General features: G+C 43.1%; 1 protein-coding gene across 1 annotated transcript in view; it reads left to right on the top strand.

Annotated features, from left to right (window-relative positions):
* The first annotated feature begins 2,039 nt into the window (after positions 1 to 2,039).
* The window catches only part of Adam12 (ADAM metallopeptidase domain 12), a 326,149-nt gene continuing 308,535 nt past the window's right edge, over positions 2,040 to 19,653 (top strand). The window contains exon 1 of the mRNA XM_046448791.2: positions 2,040 to 2,536. Coding sequence (XP_046304747.1) covers positions 2,449 to 2,536 — 88 coding nt within the window. The 5' untranslated portion in view covers positions 2,040 to 2,448. The remainder of the gene's footprint in view (positions 2,537 to 19,653) is intronic.

Here is a 19,653-nt window from a genome sequence, read left to right as displayed (position 1 = left end):
TTAAGAGCAAAAATAAATGGACCATTAGGAGAGAAAATAAGGCCCAAGGCACAGCACACATCAGGGCCATTGTGAAAGGGCACTTCCGTAGTCACAGTGAGTCAACAGGCCAACAGCTGTGCTCCTCCTAAAGCAGTTCTGCCATGAACCACAAAGGAAACAATTTTTAATTTTCTTACTCATTGATTCTGAAGTTCTATGAAGTCAGTAGTAACAGAATCACCTAAACATATCCTTCAAAATCAGAACTAACACCCCCCCCATCGCCCCCCAAAGGCTGGGGATTGGAAACCTTAGCAAATAGCCCAGGACCAGGTAGTTGAGAAAGCTGTGCATTAGCTCCTTCTGTGCTCACCACCCCAGGAGGTTTGCATGTTAATGTCACTTACCAGATGCCAAAACTAAAGGGTGGAACTCAGGGTTATAGACACAGGCTGTACCTCCAACAGATCTGAGGCTGGGCTCTGACCTACTTCTTCCCTATGTGGTAGAAAAGCTTCTTGACTCTGTATGCTACACTCTCTCATCTGGATATTTGGACATGGGATTGAAATAATGCAATGAAGCACCTCAGCATAGTACTCAGGTCATACAAAGCGTATAATAAATACCATAGTAGTTAAGGAACAGCCTTATTATTATTAAGCAACCAGCTCACACTGTCTGATAATGCTGATTTATTGTCTTATTATGAGACAGAAAAATTTGAAGACAAGAGGCCTTTCTTTTTAGCTTGGCTTCCTAGGTCCTTACATGGCATTGCTCATTCTGATTGAATGAATGGGTGAAACAAAGAAGGACATGCAAAGCTGGTTAGTAGCAGGGCTGGATTTCAGCTGAGGCCTTTACTCCAGGCCTGAGACTGAGTTCTGGGAAGGGGCCCATGAGCCAGTACTTCTGACTTTTTTCCCCACACCTTTAAAAAGCTCTACATCTGATTAGAGGGGGTTGATTTGCTGTTTGGGAACACTGCAAACACCTGGAGGTGTGGGGGTTGGGGGGGAGATAGTGAGAAGGGACCAAGCACAGTAGAGGGTGGCAGGAGTCTTTGGGAGGTCTCAGGACCAGGGTGGATTCCCTGGGTGGATCTGGCCCTGGCAGCAGTAGAATCACCTGTGGTTTTGAAAACTGTCTGGGATTTGCCCATCTGCGGAAATTTTAAGTTCATTGGTCTGGACTTGGGTGGCAGAAGTCCCCAGGGTTGGGAACCACAGTAGCACCATAAGGTGGGTGCCCACCATTCTTAATATACCCAGCCAATTTTGTCCTTGTGGCTTCTCTGCTGGTCACATGGTCATGTGACAACATGCCTGTGACAGAGCTAACACCCAGGGTCAGGAGGCTGTCTAGCCCAACACTAGAATTAGAAGGCAAGGTGTCCATTCCTGCAGTGGGGGTGGTGTTTCTCCCAACACCTGTGCTACCAGGTACCATGGCCTGAAGAGCCTCATTCTGAAGACAAAGGAGGGCGCCCTGAATCTCTACTTTTAGCAGCCAACCTAAATACTTAAGGTCAGGGAAGTTTGGGGAACAGTCGCAGTTTACCCTTCTCCGAATCCAGGCCATAGAAAGGAAACGTGGGTCAAAGATCAACGTGGAATTTGAAGCAATACATGAAAAGCGCCATGCCCAGGTGCCTCGTGCCTGCGAGTCCCAGACGGGTGAGATGCCTGTTTGTGGACTTAGGACCACGGCGCCAGCCCAGGCTGTGGATCGCCATTCAGACCCGCTACTCTTGTCCCGCCGGTTCTCGGCGAGCCGGCAGCGAGCGGCCGAGTCATCATTTCCAGGCTCAGCCTGGAAAGCTGGACCGTGCCGCCGCGTGTGCTCTTGGCAGCCGGGCGCCCGGGGCCCCGCGGCCACATCATCCCGGGGCGGGGATGTGTGCGCTCCGGCCCGAGCCGCCACCGAGCCACGTCTGTGCTGCCGGCTCGCGCGGTCCGGGAGGCGCCCTGCACCAGCCACCCCTGGGGTGGGCGAGCCGCGGCGCTGGGCGGGACCCTGGCGGGCACGGCCCCCGCAGCGGTCTCTAGGACCCGCGGGACGCCGGCGGCGGGAGGGGTCGCGGGGGAGACGATAATTTGTTCCGTGGTGATGAGAACGGTGACTGTTGGCCGTGGATCCATTTCACAGGCCTGCCTTCTCTCACTAACGATCTTCCTCGTCCCCGGGCCAACTCGGACAGTTTGCTCATTTATTGCAACGGTCAAGGCTGGCTCGTGCCAGAGCAGCGCGCGCGCGCACGCACACTCGGGGAAACTTTTTTAAAAAAATGAAAAGCTAGACTCGCTCCTCTCCGCGCGGGCGCTGCGCGAGGGGGTCGGAGCTGACTCGCTGCAGCAGGAAATCCCTCCGGCAGCGACGCCCGGCCCCGGCTCGCCGCCCGCGTGGGATGGTGCAGTGCTGGCCGCCGGGCCCCGAGAGCTGCTGCACGGAAGGCTGGCGACCATGGCAGCGCGCCCGCCGCTCGCGTCCCCCGCCCGCGCCCTCCTGCTCGCCCTGGCCGCGGTTCTGCTCGCGCCCCGCGCAGCCCGAGGTAAGTCACCGAGCCCAGGAGGCTGCCTGCCACCCCGCCCGGGGCACCGCGCGCTGCTTGGGTTTTGGGGCTTGCAGAGTGCCCGGGCTACCCCGAGAGGCGGAGCACTGGGGCGCATCTGAGGAGCCCCGGGCTCGCGTGCCCAGAGCCGCGAGGCGATCCCCTCCCAGGTGCCAATTCCCAGGGGAAAGGTGGGGACACTTGGCTCGCGGCCCTGAAGCAGCCAGCAGCGCCTGGCTCGGATGGCACAAGCTCTGGGCTACTTCCCCGTCCCCTCCCTTCTTGGGTGACATTTGCTCTAACGTCTCAATATCTTGACAGTTACACGTGTCGCCCCGAATGATGCTCGTGGGGCTATCTTACTGAACCTGTCCCGTGGTGAGCCCCCCACCCCAACTTCTGGGTCAACCTTCTCAGAGGAGGTTTTCTTTCCACTCCCTGCCTCCCCACCGATGCACTTGGGGGACGGGCAGTAGCCACGCAGGTGAACCAGACCCTCCTCCGCAGCGGTGCCTGCTGGGATTCTCCGTGGTCTCCCTACTTTTCTTTTCTTTTAATTGACTCTCTTACCTACTACATCCCTCCCGGCCCTTTTCAGCTCACTTCCTAGCTGTAGGCAGCGGCCAAACTTCAGCCAAATTCATCTGTCTATCCACAGATTCTTTACCATAGTATTCGCTTACATCAACGTCGTGTAAAGCGATCCTCATTTCAGAGTTAAATCAAAGTGCATATATTATAGCTGTTTTACAGACTTGGATTTTCTCGAGTTGAATCCCCTTAAAATCGGACACCTGTGGATCTTGTTTGCATAATGAGGACTCGCTCAGCAGGTGCCTTTTTAAAAATTCGTGAGCTTCCTCTGGTCCCCGCTTCCGTCGCCTTCTTTCTGCCGCTAGAGGCGCTGTCAGCCCACCAAAGAATGATTTGCCTTGGCCTCAAACTCCACATTTCTATGATTCTATATAACAGGCATTTATTTTTCAACAACTGGCCTCAATCACGAACCGTTACCACTTTATGGTACGTTTTATTTCGCAATTGCCACTGCTACCCTCCGCCCCCACCATGCCTACTGTAATGTGGCTAAAACACGGTTCTTGTTAAAATCCACACAGCAATAAAGACCAAATTGGGAATTAGTGATCAAATAAAAGGATTGCACAAGGGAAGAAGGAATGAGAAAGCCCAGAAAGAACACAGCTGACTCTTGAGGAACCCCATGACCTGCAAAAGAAAATAACAGTAGTCAAAAGTGTCTTGAAAGTCTTACAAATTGGTCCTTTTGAAATGTTTATTGTAAAGGAACTTACAAAAAAAAAAAAAAAATAGAAACAGTCCCAAAGTGTGCATAAGGTGGTCTTTAATTTGGAACATGCTCCATTCACAAAAACAGAAGTCTGCTGATCATAGGTGTTTGTTAGAGGAAAATGTCTATTAAATCAAGTGAACCATAGGAAATTATTTCATAGGATTGGGCTTTTATCATTTTATGACTACAACTTTGGTGGAGAGAGTTTTCCTTAGAATAGATGTGACCCCAGATGGAAACCATGCATTGCTTCTTTACCCTTGGATTCTCAGTACCAAGTGTTAATCAGTGCCTTCCAATCGTGTCATTGAGGTTGTTTAGAAACACAAAATGAACATTTCTTCATGATGGCAAAAGGAATGAAAACTCGTTGAAGGCAGAGCACATTCTGGGTCCTCCTCCAGCCTTGTCCATTATCCTGAGTTCCGCACAGTTGCCCTCTTGGTACCTTCTGTGACAAATAAATCCTATCAGGTCCAAAAACAGAACTCTGGACTCCAAACCCTCCTGCCAAGGGCTTCCCCTTTCAAGTCTTCCCAGTTCAGTAGTAATGTCCTTCTCCTTCTCCAGAGGCCTGGCTCGGACGGCACAAGCTCTGGACTACTTCCCCTTCACTTAGGAAGTCACCCTGAGTCTCCCCTTCCTCATCCTAAGCAATCAAACTCCAGCATATATTCCCATCTGTCCACATCCTTCCAACTAAAATGTGCTTTCCCCAATCCAGGCTGCTTTAAAAATTCCTTCTGTAGGAAACTCTTATCTCTATGGTAGCAACCTACTCACTAGCAACTGACTTTTCCTCTTCTCCTGACATGGTGTGTTCAATGCCATAGCTAAAGTCACTATTTTCAATCATGATTTAGATCATGTTAGTCTCCTGTTTAAAATTCATCAATGGTTTTCTCTCACCCTTGGGAAAGAAAATCAAAACCTCTTTATGACTTCCTGTTTCGCTTTCTAATCTTATTCTCCACTCTGCTTACTCTACCACAGACACCTCAATATTTCTTTCCAACTTCTCAATATAGTGTTGCCATAATTTTTAAAAATTCAACGTTTTCACCATGAAGACTTTGCAAATATCTTTCACAGTTGAGCCAGGCAGTGTCCTATAACTCTTATCCCTTTTGCAACTTTTTTGCTCTCACTAGGGTTAATAGTTGCCTCTCTTTTTTTGTATGTTTGTTTGTTTTACTTTCATTTTGTTTTCTGTGTACCAAACTGTGATACTATGACATAATAAATAATAAATATTTGGACTCTGTCCTGGCACATAGCTCCTCAGAACCTCTGGAGTGATAAGTGTCTTTTGTATGTTAATAAGATGACTAGTGGCTTCGGGAAGGGGTGGATTCCAAGTAGCTTCAGGATATTGGGGCTGACCAGAAGAAATACCAGTGAAAGAGAGTTGGGTCTTTCAGCCTTACCTCAACGTCCAGTGATCATTAATGGCCAATGATGTAATCAATCATCCCTATGTCATGAAATCTCCATTGCAACCCATAATGATGGGGTTTGAGAGTTTCCAGATTGCTGAACATGTGAAGGCCACCTGGAGGGAATGGGAGTTTTACATCCTTCCTTTGTCCTATGTATTTTCCAACAAGGGTTCATGTACATCCTTTATTGTAGCCTTCATTAATATAATAAACCAGCAAATATAATACATGTTTCCTTGAGTTCTGTGAACTATCCCAGAAAATTAATCATGAGACCCCTATTTATAGCAATTTCTTGTTTTCCCTAGAGTTAATAGTTGCCTTTTCTTTTCGAATGTTTGTTTGCTACTTATATCCAGTTGATTAGAAGTAGAGGTGATAACCTAAGACTATGATTAGCATCTGAAGTGCTAATCATAAGTTAAGATCCTTTGAAGATATCTCTGGGTAGATAGTGTCAGAACTGAGTTAAAGTTTAGGACACCCAGTTAATGTTCACTGAGAAACTGGTTATTAATGGGAAGAAATCCCTACATATTTCGGTGATCAGAGGTGAAGCCTTCTGTATTGAGATTGAGAACAGGAAAAACACTTTGGTTTTTGTTTTTTCTTGTCACACAACCTCTGCTTTATCTCCAACTTTTCTGGAAATACTATAATATACTACAATGCTCCTTTCAGTACGAGCAAACACACCAGATGAACTACTAATCATTTATTTTTTACTTGGTATCGTCTTTCCTGGACTCCTTTACCCTCCTCCCCTTCCAACATGAACAGGCTACATTGTAGGTATACATTTCAACTGTTGTTTCATGACTTAGTATCAAGATGCTGGAAATTCTTCTCTCTCCCTTCCCATGTTGGATCCCCCATTTTTTGAGCACCATAACTTTTTCTTAAGTTGTTCCTTATTTTCTTCCAGTAACTTCCTAAGGAAGAGCGTTTGGGAGATAACAGAGCCAGTCAATTTTATTTTTATCAGGAAAATCATATCATAAGCCTTTTGGCAGATTTTCTCATGATCTCATTGGCCAGTCTATGACGAGGCCATCTTTTGCTGCATAGGATGGTAGAAAAGTAATATTTTTTGCTATACACATTTTGTGATTCAAACAAAACAGCATTCTGTGAGTAAGGAAAAGATAGGAACATATATGTGTTACACCATGCATGCATATGTGTGTATACACATTATGTACATGTATGTGTATATATGTACAAATACATATGTACAGTTTCCAGTCATTCCATCCTTGTTTGCTAGTTTGATTGGGTATAAAATACCAAGGTGAAAACCATATCTCCTCAGTATTTTATAAAGTATTTCTTTGTTGTCTTTATGGCCATTACTGCTTGAAAAATTAATGACATTCTGATTGTTAATCCTTTAAATGTTGTATTTTCTTTTTCTAGAAGCTTTATCTTCCCTTTGTCACTGTGGTTTTTACATTTCACGATGATGTATGTTAGTGAAATTCTTACCAGTAATGTGTTGGGAACTCAGTCACCTATTTCAGCTTGAAAATTCATGTTGTAGAATTCTAGTATACTTTCTTGTATTATTTCTTCATTCTCCTGAAAATATTCTTCAATTTTCTAATCTATTTTTCATTCTGCATTTTTGTTCTATTGTCTGGCATAGTTGTTTAGCTATATTTTCCAACCCCTCTATTTAATTTAATTTTTTTGTTCTTTTAAAATTTTTGCTACCATATATTTAATTTCTAAGTGATGTTTTTGCTATCTGAGTGTTTTTTCTTTTATTATACTGTCTTATTCTTTTTTTGTAGTGGCTACCAGATCTCAGTTAACTGAGTGTATTTTTTATGTTCACTATTAGTTATGAGATTCTTTCCCCCATTTGTCATCATCTCTGACTTTCCCCAAATGCAACTTTTGGCTCTCTTCTAATATTTAATAAAGGATGCTGATGAGCTACTGGAGGTGCCGGTGCTTCCACAGATGGATTTATTGACTGGTAGGCCTTTATCTTGTCAGGAAACCTCCAATGCCCCTGATTTCCACCCCCAGCCCCCGCCCCACCCCTTAGGCTGGTGAGTTTGTCTAAAAAGTCCTTTGGCCTCTGGCTAGAGAGAGGTACGCCTGGCTGTAGGCTTGTGAGCTGAGCAGGGGAACAGGGTAAAGATGATGTCATCTCATAATGCTTTGTTGTTGTTGTTTGTTTTCACTTAATCCTTTTGCTTTAGTTTGGCACTTACTGACATTCCTCTGTGTCTGAGAGTCCGTGAGCTCAAACTTCTCTGCTTATGGCATACCTATCTGTGCAGAAGGAGGGCAGGCCCCTGGAGGAGCTGGCTTTGCAAGGGACCTAGGGCTGTGACCTCTCCTCGGCTGCTCTTTTAGCCCCACCTGTACTGGCCCGTAGCGGTGTCCAGGGCCCTCTTCCTGAGCCTTTCCAGGGTTTTCGTCCCTCTCTCCTCTCCTCTCCTCTCTCGAGTAGTAGTCCGTTCCAGCTTTTTCTTCTCTACTCTTCTGTCTCTTTCCATCTCTCAAAGCTGCTGCTTCCTCTTCCCTGATGTTATTTCTCCCCAGGTCTTGGCTGTTGTCATGATGAGTATTCCTTTGTTGTAGGATTTCAGGTGGTGACAGATAAACACCTGTGAATCTGCCATGCCCATCAGAAGCTGGCCCACATTCTTATTACTATGCTCCGCAGACAGAAACCGCTTCCTCCTCTCCCTTGTCCTTTGGCTCTTTCTATTCCTTCCTTGTGGAAACAAAAATTAAATCCACTTTTAAATGTTTTGAAGCTTTCTTTCCAACATCTTTAAAAACTCCAAGTCAACATATACCTAATTAGATAAGTGTTGCAGCTGTGGAAACTAAAAAAAAAAAAAAAATAAAGAAGGATGCTACATCATTTAAAGAAATGAAGCACGTTTCTTCCTGATGTACATGATGCTGTAATGAACTCATTACTGTGGCAGAAAACCCCATGTTTTTGTACAGAGTGTGTTCCTGGAGCCTTTTAAAGCTACATTGTTCTGCAATACAGTGATCACAAGGCAGGTGTGAGCAGCAGTTTCAGGTTCTCTGTACCCACTGGCCAGCCCTGTTGCCTTGTGGTGGATGCCCACTGGGAGCAGTGTTGGTCAGCACTATATCTCCAGGCCTCAGGGATCAAGGAGGGAAATCAACATCATCTAGACAGAATGTTTCAGAAGACAGTTTCTGTGCATTTTATTAACCCTAAAGTTGTCATATCAGCCTGTGGTCGCCTACAAGGACATTGATGGAATGCACTGGTGCCAGGCACTGTATTGGTGCTGTGCTCGTCTCACACGATCCTGGTGTAAGAATCCTGCCACTTTCCCTGTACTGCCCTCAGCTCCCGAAGAGGACTCCATCTGCAGCGTGGTGGATGTGAGGGCATCTCTAAGGCCGTGGTGAACATTCTGTAAGATGCATTCTCTCTTTGGCATCACAATAACACCTGTGGCAACGAGGTGGAGAATTAGTTGGGTTTCAGAGCGAATGACACTGCAGCTCAAATTAACTCTGTTTTCCAGTTGAAATGTGTGCTTCAGATATTGCCTCTGACAGGCTGGCCTTTCCATCTCAGACTTTCTGCAGGTCACTTTTCCTCCGTTTTCTTGTGCTTTGCTCGATGCCTGGTTACCTTGCCTTCTGTTGACAGATGAGGTGGAGAAGCCAAAGATTCCAGCCTCATATTGATATTTTTTATCCTGTAAGCTCTTAGGTCATCGCAGGGCTACGTTAAGAGCTTAGCTTACTCAGGACTGTTTAAAACCATCGGGCAGCTTCATCAGGCAACTGCGGGAAGCTCTGGCCTCCCCTTTTGGTTCAGATGATCCATTCTTGGAACGCCCATGTCCCTGCACATTCCTTCCCCCCAGCAGGGCATGGTGAGCACTGACCCACACTTTAACCAAATGTTTCCTTGTTTTGTGTTTGTAATTAAAGCCAAGATAGGATTTGAGCCTTTGTCTTGGGATCTATGCTCACTTGAATCTGAGAGTGATCTGAGAACCAGGTTCTGCTTGTTTGTTTTCATTTGTTTATTATTTTTTTCCTCATTAAACTTTGTTATAGTGGGCCTTAACATTCTGTGACAGATTTTTGGTCAAGTTGTTTCCATAAAAGAGCACTGATTTTAAAAACAAATAGCTTAAAATGTCCATGCAAACACACACACACACACACACAAATACACAAATGATTCACAAAACATCCTCCTTTTCTTCTGAAGGTATCATGATGCTTCGTTGCCACTAACCTGTCCTTTAGTAGCAATTCACATGACCATTGAGATGTGGCTCCGAGTGGTTGGTTATTAAATAGGTTAAGACAGGGTGACAGGGTTAGATTTGGTATTTGTTTAGCTTTCTGGGCAGAATGGATGACCTCACCAGCTCCAACAGCCTTCTTGTCATACTTTGATGTCATGGTGGTGACTGTCTGTCTCACGGACAGCAGAAGGACAGAGGGGGAGAGTGAGCAGAGCTCTCTGCACTGTAGTTGCCATCAATGACAGGGGGCCTCCCAGGTTTAAGACTCTCAGGTTGTGTTCCAGCTTCATTTCCAGAGTGGTACCAGCCTTTCCCCTCAGCTCAGCAATCTTGCAAGCAGTGTGAGCTGTGTGGTGCGGGGGCACGGCCGGTGCTGACGGGCTTGACTGGTTCAGGATAATCAACTGAGCGGTGAAGCCAGCTGAGTCCACTGGTGCCCTGTTTTTCTGTCACCTACACTGTCGCCATAGTGACCATCTGACAAACACATCCTTGACACTGAAGTCCACACTCTCCCCAGGAAGAGCTTTGCTTAAATCTTCATGGTGCATTTCAAGACTTTACCTTAGTTGTGACATTGACTGGAGCAAAGGTGACCACCATGCTGGGCTGAGAATGGCAGTCTCCATTTGGCCCACTGGGACAGTGCCACTCAGATCAATGTCACAGACGTCCTGTGGGGCAGACACAGAGGCTTGCCCCTTGGACGAGTGGTGGTAGGGTGTAATCTAGAGTTTCCAAAATGTGGATCAACTGGCACTGCCCTCTTCATGTGACTTTCTCTCCCTTGAACCAAGGCATATTAGCCCTGGACAACAGCAGGTTGTCACCATTCCAACCAGAAAGGGACATGAGTGCTGCCAGGGTTCTAGCCACTCTTAACGTGGGTGCTCATTTCCTTAGTGATCTCCTCATGTTCCTTCTGGCTGGAGGGTGGCTCAATGGAATTCGATTTGTTACTGTCAACAGTTAGTTGTCTCATACCCAGTGTGAAGGCCGGGAGGCATGCTGGTGGGCTGCCCGTTCCTGGAGAAACCAGTACCAATTCACCAGCACCGACAGCAAGTCAGCACAGCCGTCAGCCTGGGGTGAGCCTGGAATCACGATTTTGATCAAGTCTCTGCATCCTGGCACATCAGTGGTAGTCACAGGGTACTCCCACTCCTGTGTCCCAGGGGGATGGATGGCAGTGGTGACGCCGCGCTCACGCCAGCTTTCAGAATCTGAGACTGAGGCACTCGTCAGGGGCCTCTCCCGGCTCAGCAGCCGCCGCCTCAGATTTTTTCCGTGGTTCTTTTTTGGATCCTACTGTAGATCAGATGGCCAGTTCCGTGGACTGGGCCTGATCTATGGGTCCAGTGACACTGATGTTGAAGACTCTTCCTTTCCCACGTTGCTTTAGCAGTGTCCTTGTGCCACCTGTGATCTGGTGGCAAGGTTTCGTCAAAGAGCTTCCTTTGGTGTTAATCCCGGTGTTTGTCGTGTTCTTGGGAACCTGCGTTGGGCTTAGTCTGGGTTGTACCTGCAAGTGCTCCTGCTCTCTGGCTTGTGGAATAGGCGCACTTCTGAAATGGAGCCTGCCAAGTAAGTTTTCTAAATTAAAATCCCTTTTTTTTTTTTTTTCAGCCAATTTCAGTATAATTTGACATATGACCATGAAGATGATGAATGGAAAATGATTTGGGCCTCATTGTTCATTCTTTCATAAAATATAGAAAATTGAAAAATTGAAAAAAAACCATGTACAATAAGTTATACACTTATATTCTTGCCAACTAGATTTTATTATGTGCAGGATTTTAAAAATTTAATGAGGTAAAATGTTGAAGATCTGTTGAGGCCCCTCCCCTCCCCTGGCCCATCCTCTTCTCTCTCTCTCTCTCTCACACACACACACACACACACACACACACACACACTCTAATCAATATCTGATATTGGTTTTGGATTTAAATGTTAGTCATATGACCCCCTACTGTATTGACAAAATTCTACAACTTGTTTTTTCTTTAATCAATATATATTTCTTTCTTTCTTTTTTAAATTTTTAAAATTTGTTCTAATTACCAAAAAAAATCAACATTTTAAAAAATAGATTCTTTATTTGTAGAAAGACACAATACCTTTATTTATCTTTACTTGATGCTGAGGATCGGACCCAGTGCCTCACCCATGCTAGGCAAGCGCTCTACCATGAGCCACAACCCAGCTCCAGATCAATACATATCTAAGGCCACTCACGTTGCTACATGTGTTCAGCTTTCTTGCTCTTTTTCACTAAGTGAAAAAGAATGAATGCTCACATGTTCTGCTGGTAAATACCTGTTTTCTCCAACTCTTTGATATTGGAGTGGTGCCTTCTGCTTCCTGTATCATTCGCACAGGTGTGAGTTCTAGGGAGTCTATTAAAGTGAATTGCTGAGTCATAGAGTAACCCATTCCCTACTTTAATATAGTTTGTTAAGTTACTTTCCAATTTGGTGGCTCAAATTATTATACAAAAAGTTTTGGATACCCAAAATCTGGCAGTACTTGGTATTTTCAGATTTGATAGGCTGGCTATTTCATTGTTTTAACTGGCATTTTCCTGATTACTGGAGATTCTCAGATTATTTTCATGTGTTTGCACATTCTTTCTGTTTTGTCTTTGAAGTACTTATCACTTGACCATGTTGGTTTTAAAATTTAGTTTCAACAATTCTCTCTTTTGTGAGCTACAAAAGAGATTTTTAAAATAATTTCTTCTAAATTTTAACTTTCTGCCATTCACTTTTAGTCTAATTTATTTTCTATTCATTTTTTGAGGTCAGGTTCTATTTCTTTTTTGTTGTCAGATAACTACTTCTCCTAGTAACTTTTGTTGAATTCTTCTCCTCTTCTGATCAGTACCAGGTACAGACAGATAGGCTTCTGGGTTCCATTGGACTATTTATTTATTTATTTATTCTGTTCTGATGTCATACCATTTTCAGTGTCCCATGCTTCATATTTGTCATGTGTTTAGATTGGTCGGTACATTGTGGTACACAAGGGGGAACTGGGGTCAGCTGGTGGAGTCTGCATACCAGCTCTGCTGAGTACTTGCTGGGAAGGTAACTGACCACGCTTGAGTGCCCAGCATTCCAAGTTCAGCACTGAAAATCCCTTGTCACAGGAAACCTCTCGGGGCTGGGCACACGGGCTGGTTGGTTACCCTAGGCCTCAGACAACCCATGCATGCTCTTTTCTCCCCAGACTGCTCGCCTTCTGTGAAGCGGTGCCCACAGCAGAGTTTACCCACAGGTGTGTCATGAGGACCAAGGGGAAGAGGCAGGGAAATTGCTTTGAGCTGTGCCTGGCGCCTGCTAACCACCTAACAAGGCTGTCTCCCCTCCTCTTCTCCTTGGAAGCTGTCTTGATTAGGCTTCAAACTGTGCAGTATTCCATGCAAATTTTGAAATCCTCTTCCTAAGTTCTACAAAATACTCCATGCAGGCTTAAAGGTTAATTTTGTGGGAGAATTGGCACCCTTATGGCATTAAGACTGCCATCACGAATGTGCTCATTTCTCTATTTGTTCTTTTTAATGTTATTCTATAAGATCGAAATAATTTTCTTCCAAAAATTCTTACACATCTTCATAAAATATATATCTAGATACCCCAAGTACCTACTGTATTGTTGTCATTCTGGATGGTACCACACTGGGCTTTAAAATGTTCAGTCTTTAATGTGGATAACTTTAAGCATTTTGAAAACGGGAATTAAAGGAGCAGACGGCAGTTGACACCCTTGCCTATTGTTCAGCATCAGCATGCACCAACCATGGCTATTCTTGTTTTCTGCATGAATATATTTTTCTAAAAAGTTCTAATTGATGGTTCATTTCTTACTTATTTTTGTGAATGGATTTTTCACTTAATGTTTATTTACTCTAGTTTGTAGATTGACTTCATAGAAATTGTAAGAATTATCATGTGAAGAAGTTGGTGAGATTGCCTTTCTTCCTGCACAGTGCTCAGCGCTGCACATTGGGGGTCTTGCTGACCCTGCTGGCTAGCATCTCTGTGACAGGGCTGCACAGAAGCAGTGATTGCAACTGTCCTTGCTATTATTTTTTCAATTATAGTGAGAATAGCTTTTACTATTTTTAGACACCTTTTTCTTCTTTTCTGTCTCCTATTATGTTGCTGAAGGGTCATTTACACCTTCTCCTAGTTCTGTTGAAGGTCACCTATTCTGTTGCCACATTTCAGTAGTACTGTTAAATTTTAACATTTGCACTTGAGAGTCTGGATAGAGGTAATAAGTGCCTCCGGCCTCCTCTGGGACAGTCAGTCTGGCTGAGCAGGCTTTAATGCTTTTCTCGTTGCTCCTTCCTAATGCCGCAGTCTGGCTGGGCACAATCAGGAGCCACTTGTCAAAAGAAACTAACTTTATTTTTAGAACCACACACGCCAAACAAAACAGCCTCTCAGGAAAAACCCTCAGAGCCTCAACTGCCACCACTGGCTTTCCACAAGCCTCTCTCTCCCACACCAAGTTCTCTCCACCTCCCACAATCCTCCTGCTCTTGAGGCCAATTGGCTGGGTCATGTGGGCGGAGCCAAAAAAGTCCCCCAATGAGCAGCTCCGTGGTCTGAAAGGGCAGGGAAACAGCCCAATGAGCATCACCGCAGAGGAGCCAATCAGCTAGATGTTGCTGGGGCCGAGGAGCCAATCAGCTAGATGTTGCTAAAAGAAAACAATTGCACTAAAAGAAAACAATTTTCTTAACAGCTGGAAGTTTGCTGGGGCCCCTTCGGCTGTGGCTCTCAACATCTCCCCCTCTCTGTTTAAACAACAAGCATGTGGCTTAGGGACCGTGCCTGCCTTAGGTTGTCCAATAGTACATATGGTCCTTAGGTTGGTACCATTGCAATTGGATCTTACCCGTCACTGACTACCGGTCCAGAATACAGCCACACCTGTGGAGAGGTCTTTGTACCAGCGGGGGGGTGAGGTTCTTTGCCTCACCTCTGTTGGCCCCCAAATTTTAGCTGGACGATCATGACAAGCAGAAGGGAGGAAGATACACCAAGCCAATTGACGGCTCCTTTTGGAAAAATTGTACCACCAATGACATCATCAGCAAAAATACCCCAACACTACCACAAGTCGCTGCACCAACAGATAGTTCACAATGCATACAGGTGAGCTCACAATGTGTCCAGGCAAGTTCTGCAAGCAGTTCAGTGATGGCTATTGTAGAAGCTGTAGATTGGTTTTATCTTTGACTTCACCAGCACTGGGATGAAGATAGGAATTCTAGCAATAATGGCTAAAGAAAAAATTATGTAACATTCCAGAAGGCACTAAAAGAAAACAATTTTCTTAACAATTTACATTGTCTTCACCGGCACTGGGATGAAGATAGGAATTCTGGCAATAATGGCTAAAGAAAAAATTATGTAACATTACAGAAGGCACTAAAAGAAAACAATTTTCTTAACAATTTACATTATCTTTAAGGGAATTATTAAATATAATGAAAAGGAAAGGTGAAAGTAAACAAACAGATCTGTTAACCTTCTTTTTTGTTTACATATTAAAACAATCCTCAACAGTTGTTTACCCAATTTAAATTAAACCATATAAATCACGTGAAAAAAAAATTTGGATCCATTTTATCATGAGCGCTAATCATATATGATATATGGACATACGTACATTCAAACATATAACACAAAACACAAGTGTGCACACATAATATAATACATACAACACATAACATTATAGTAAAGGCCTTATAACTTTTTACAGGTGAAATCTCCATTGCAATGTTTAAAAACTCTATAGTCAAAAAATAGAACTGATCAGCAAAACATTAACCTAGGTCTGTATGAGCTCAAAAAACAAAATAGAACTTCATGATATGGCAAAGGGCAATAATAAAATAGATATTGAAAAAAGCATCCTGGTTCTGTTGCGGATGTAAGAATAGCCAAACTGGAGTTTTGGATATCGGGTGTTATGGATTTGAGCCAAATCATCTTCTTTTTGGTCTGTAGAAATCGCTTTAGTTAATCTTTCTGGAATCCAAATCGGCTGCTGTTCTCCCTGTGGAAACACATAAACAGACCCCCGACTCCAGACAATCACTGGGTCAGGACCTTGGTTAATCTCTCTGGAATCCAAATCGGCTGCTGTTCTCCCTGTGGAAACACACAAACAGACCCCCGACTCCAGACAATTACTGGGTCAGGACCTTTCCATTGTCCTGTTAGAATATCCTTCCAAAGTACCTTGGGCTTATGCACATTTTTTGGACACATATGCCTTTCCGCAGCACTAAGTCCTGATGAATCCAAATTTAAAAAGTTTAGAGTAAAAAGGGTTATTTTAAGTTTATCTTTGGGGAATATATACCCCTTCCCAATTCCTTCTTTTTGCTTTAATAAGTACATTTTAATAGTTTGATGAGCTCTTTCAACTATGCCTTGTCCCTGTGGATTGTATGGGATTCCTGTTATATGAGTAATGCCAAATGTTGAGCAAAATTGTTTAAAAGAGGTAGAAGTATAACCAGGGGCATTATCTGTTTTTAACTGTTTTGGAACACCCACAGTGGCAAAATTTTGTAAGCAATGAGCTATAACATCTTTAGTTTTTTCTCCGGCATGAAGGGAGCCCATCAAAAATCCAGAAGAAGTATCAACTGTAACATGCAAATATTTTAATTTTCCAAATTCTGGCAAGTGTGTGACGTCCATCTGCCAAATATGGTTAGGTATCAATCCTCTAGGATTGACTCCAAGATTAACTTGTGGTAAAAAGGTCACACAATTTTGACATTGTTTTATTATTTGTCTAGCTTGTTCCTTAGTTATTTTAAAACGCTTTTGTAAAGTATTAGCATTGACATGGAACTTTTTATGAAAATTTATAGCTTCTTCTAGTGTAGAGAAAATATGTATGTCATGTGTAGTTTTATCTGCTAAATCATTGCCCAAACTAAGGGCTCCAGGCAATCCTGTATGTGCCCTGATATGTCCTATAAAGAATGGATCTTTTCTGTCCCAGATTAGACTTTGTATAGTGGAAAGCAAAGAGAAAACAGTAGAAGAAGGGGAAATCCTACCAGCATCTTCAAGAGATACTATAGCATTAACTACATACTGACTATCAGAAAATAAATTAAATACAGAATCTTTAAACATCACAAAAGCTTGTAAAACTGCATTAAGCTCTACTTTTTGAGCTGATTGTTTGGGTACTAAAAATGTAAAAGTTTGATCAGGGGTAACTACTGCTGCTGTACCATTATTTGACCCATCAGTGAATATATTTGGAGCATTCATGATAGGTGTTTTTCTTGTCATTTTTGGAAAAATTACAGGATGCAATGACCAAAAAGACAATAAAGGATTAGACGGTAAGTGGTTATCAAATGAAACATTAGATTTGCACATGATTATTGCCCAAGTATTTAACTCATTAGCTAACTCATCAATTTGATTCATAGTATATGGAGTAATAATTTTATTGGGAGAAATTCCAAACACTCCCTTTGCTGCTTTTATTCCTTTGAGTATTAATTGTCCTACAGCCTCAGGATACCTAGTAAGAATAGTGTTAGGAGAATAAGATAAATGTATGCATAATAATGGACCTTCTTGCCAAAATACTCCTGTAGGAATATTTTTTGTTGGTATTACAATAAATAATAAAGGCAAACTTATATCAATTCTATCCAAATGCATATTTTCCATATATGTTTCAATGATTTTTAATGCCTTTCTTGCTTCAGGCGTTAACATTCGGGGTGAATTTGGATCTGATGGACCTTTTAGGATATCAAATAAAGGTCCCAACTCTCCTGTTGGTATACCTAAATAAGGCCTTATCCAATTTATGTCTCCTAATAACTTTTGAAAGTCATTAAGTGATTTGAGTTGATCTACTCGTATTTGAATTTTTGGTGGACGGACCATGGTTGAGGATAATAGAACTCCTAAATAATTAATTGGAAAATTTAATTGTACTTTATCTATTGCTATCTCTAGATTATAATTTTTTAATAAGTTTGTAAGTGTGGCATAACATTCTAGCAATGTGTTTTTATCTTTGTGTGCTAATAATACATCATCCATATAGTGAAATATTTGTAGTTCAGGATTTTGATTTCTAAGTGGCTGGATTACTTTGTTAACATAAATTTGACACATAGTTGGGCTGTTAGCCATCCCTTGAGGGAGTACTTTCCATTCATATCTCTGATCAGGACCTTCATGATTCAGTGCAGGGATAGTAAATGCAAAACGTGGACTATCCTCAGGATGAATTGGAATGGAAAAAAAACAATCTTTAATATCTATAACTAAAACATACCAGGTTTTTGGCAAAGCAGACAACTGAGGAATCCCTGATTGAGCAGGTCCCATAATAACCATCTCATTATTAATGGCTCTTAAATCTTGCAATAATCTCCATTTACCAGATTTCTTTTTGATGACAAAAATGGGAGTATTATGGGGAGATACAGAAGGTTGTATATGTCCTTCTGCTAATTGTTGTTTGACCAGGTCATGGGCTGCTTGTATCTTTTCTTTAGTCAGGGGCCACTGAGGAACCCATACTGTCTTTCTGATTTCCAAGTAATTTTTATTGTCTCAGTGGCCCTTTCTGAAAATCCAACCCATGTCTGTCTGTTCCTTGATCTATTTGTATTGGTGCTGCTATACCTTGTTCTTGTTTTTCTAATCTTTTTCCTTTCCTAAAACCTTGTCTAGTCATAATAGTGGGTGCATTTTGGTTGATGTTATTTGTTAATGTCAAACCTAATTGATCTAGGACATCTTGTCCCCATAAATTTACGGGAAGATGATCCAATACATATGGCTGTATAGTTCCTTCACATCCTTCAGGATCCTTCCAATCTAATACGATTGCACTTCTATGGGGATTATTCGCCACTCCTAGGCCTCGAAGCATTTGAGTGGCTTGTTGTAATGGCCAATGTTTTGGCCATTCTTGATGAGAGATGATGCTAAGGTCTGCACCTGTATCCAGTAGCCCATTAAATTCATGTCCTTGAATATTTAGTTTTAGCATGGGGCGAGAATCTAAATTTAAAGAAAGCATAGCCCAATCTACACCTGTGGAGCCTAATCCCTTGGAACCTCTTTCTACAGTACGACTGGAAAATTTATCATGTAGGCTGGATATTATTAGTAACTGTGCTATTCTATCTCCTGGTGAAATTACTGATATACCCTTTGGAGAACTGGCTATAATTTTTATTTCACCTTCATAATCGGGATCAATTACCCCAGGACTTATCATAAGTCCTTTTAGAGTAGAAGAGCTGCATCCCAATAATAAGCCTACTGTTCCTTTGGGAAGAGGTCCTTTCACCCCTGTGGGAATGATTTGAACTCCCATCTCTGGAGTTAGTACTGCTCTGGCGGAGGCGCAGATGTCCAACCCTGCGCTCCCTCTGGTTTGTCTGATGAGGGATCTGATGGACAATGTGTCCTGGGCACTACCCTGATGGGGTTGCTGGGTTCCTCCAGTGCTCCGTATATTTGTGGTTTTGGGCCCCGGAGCATTGGGCCCCCCTGTCCATTTTTTGGCAATGGAGCCCGATGACTTTCTCCACGATATCGTGGATAAACACCTGGTCCTTGTTCGTTTTTTGATAATGGAGTACCCTCTATGGTGGCTTGAGAACGGCATTCATTAGCCCAATGTCTCCCTCTACGGCATCGTGGGCAAATACCTGGTATTCTACTCCTTTGATACCTAGTTTTGTTAAACCCTCCTCCAATGGGGCAATTCCTTTTAAAATGTCCTGTTTGTTCACAATTGTAGCATGTTCTTGGCCTGGCATCTAAAGCCTGTTTTACTGCAGCTGCCACAATTTGCCCTTGTTCATTAATGTCTCTGGCATCTAAAGCCTGTTTTACTGCAGCTGCCACGACTTGCTCTTGTTCATTAATGTCTCTACATAATTTAATATATGTATTTAAATCTTCATGTTTCCATGGTCTAATGATATCTCTGCACCAACGATTCGCTTGCTCATAAGCCAGGTGTTTTAGTAATGGCATTGCTTGTTCTGTATTCCCAAAA

Source organism: Marmota monax, unplaced genomic scaffold (genome assembly GCF_021218885.2).
Source record: "Marmota monax isolate L192 unplaced genomic scaffold, Marmota_monax_Labrador192_F-V1.1 WCK01_AAM20220418_F8-fsc00076, whole genome shotgun sequence".
In the NCBI taxonomy this organism is placed as follows: domain Eukaryota; kingdom Metazoa; phylum Chordata; class Mammalia; order Rodentia; family Sciuridae; genus Marmota; species Marmota monax.
Note: the sequence above shows the minus strand (reverse complement) of the source record. Positions and strands in the feature narration are given on the sequence as shown.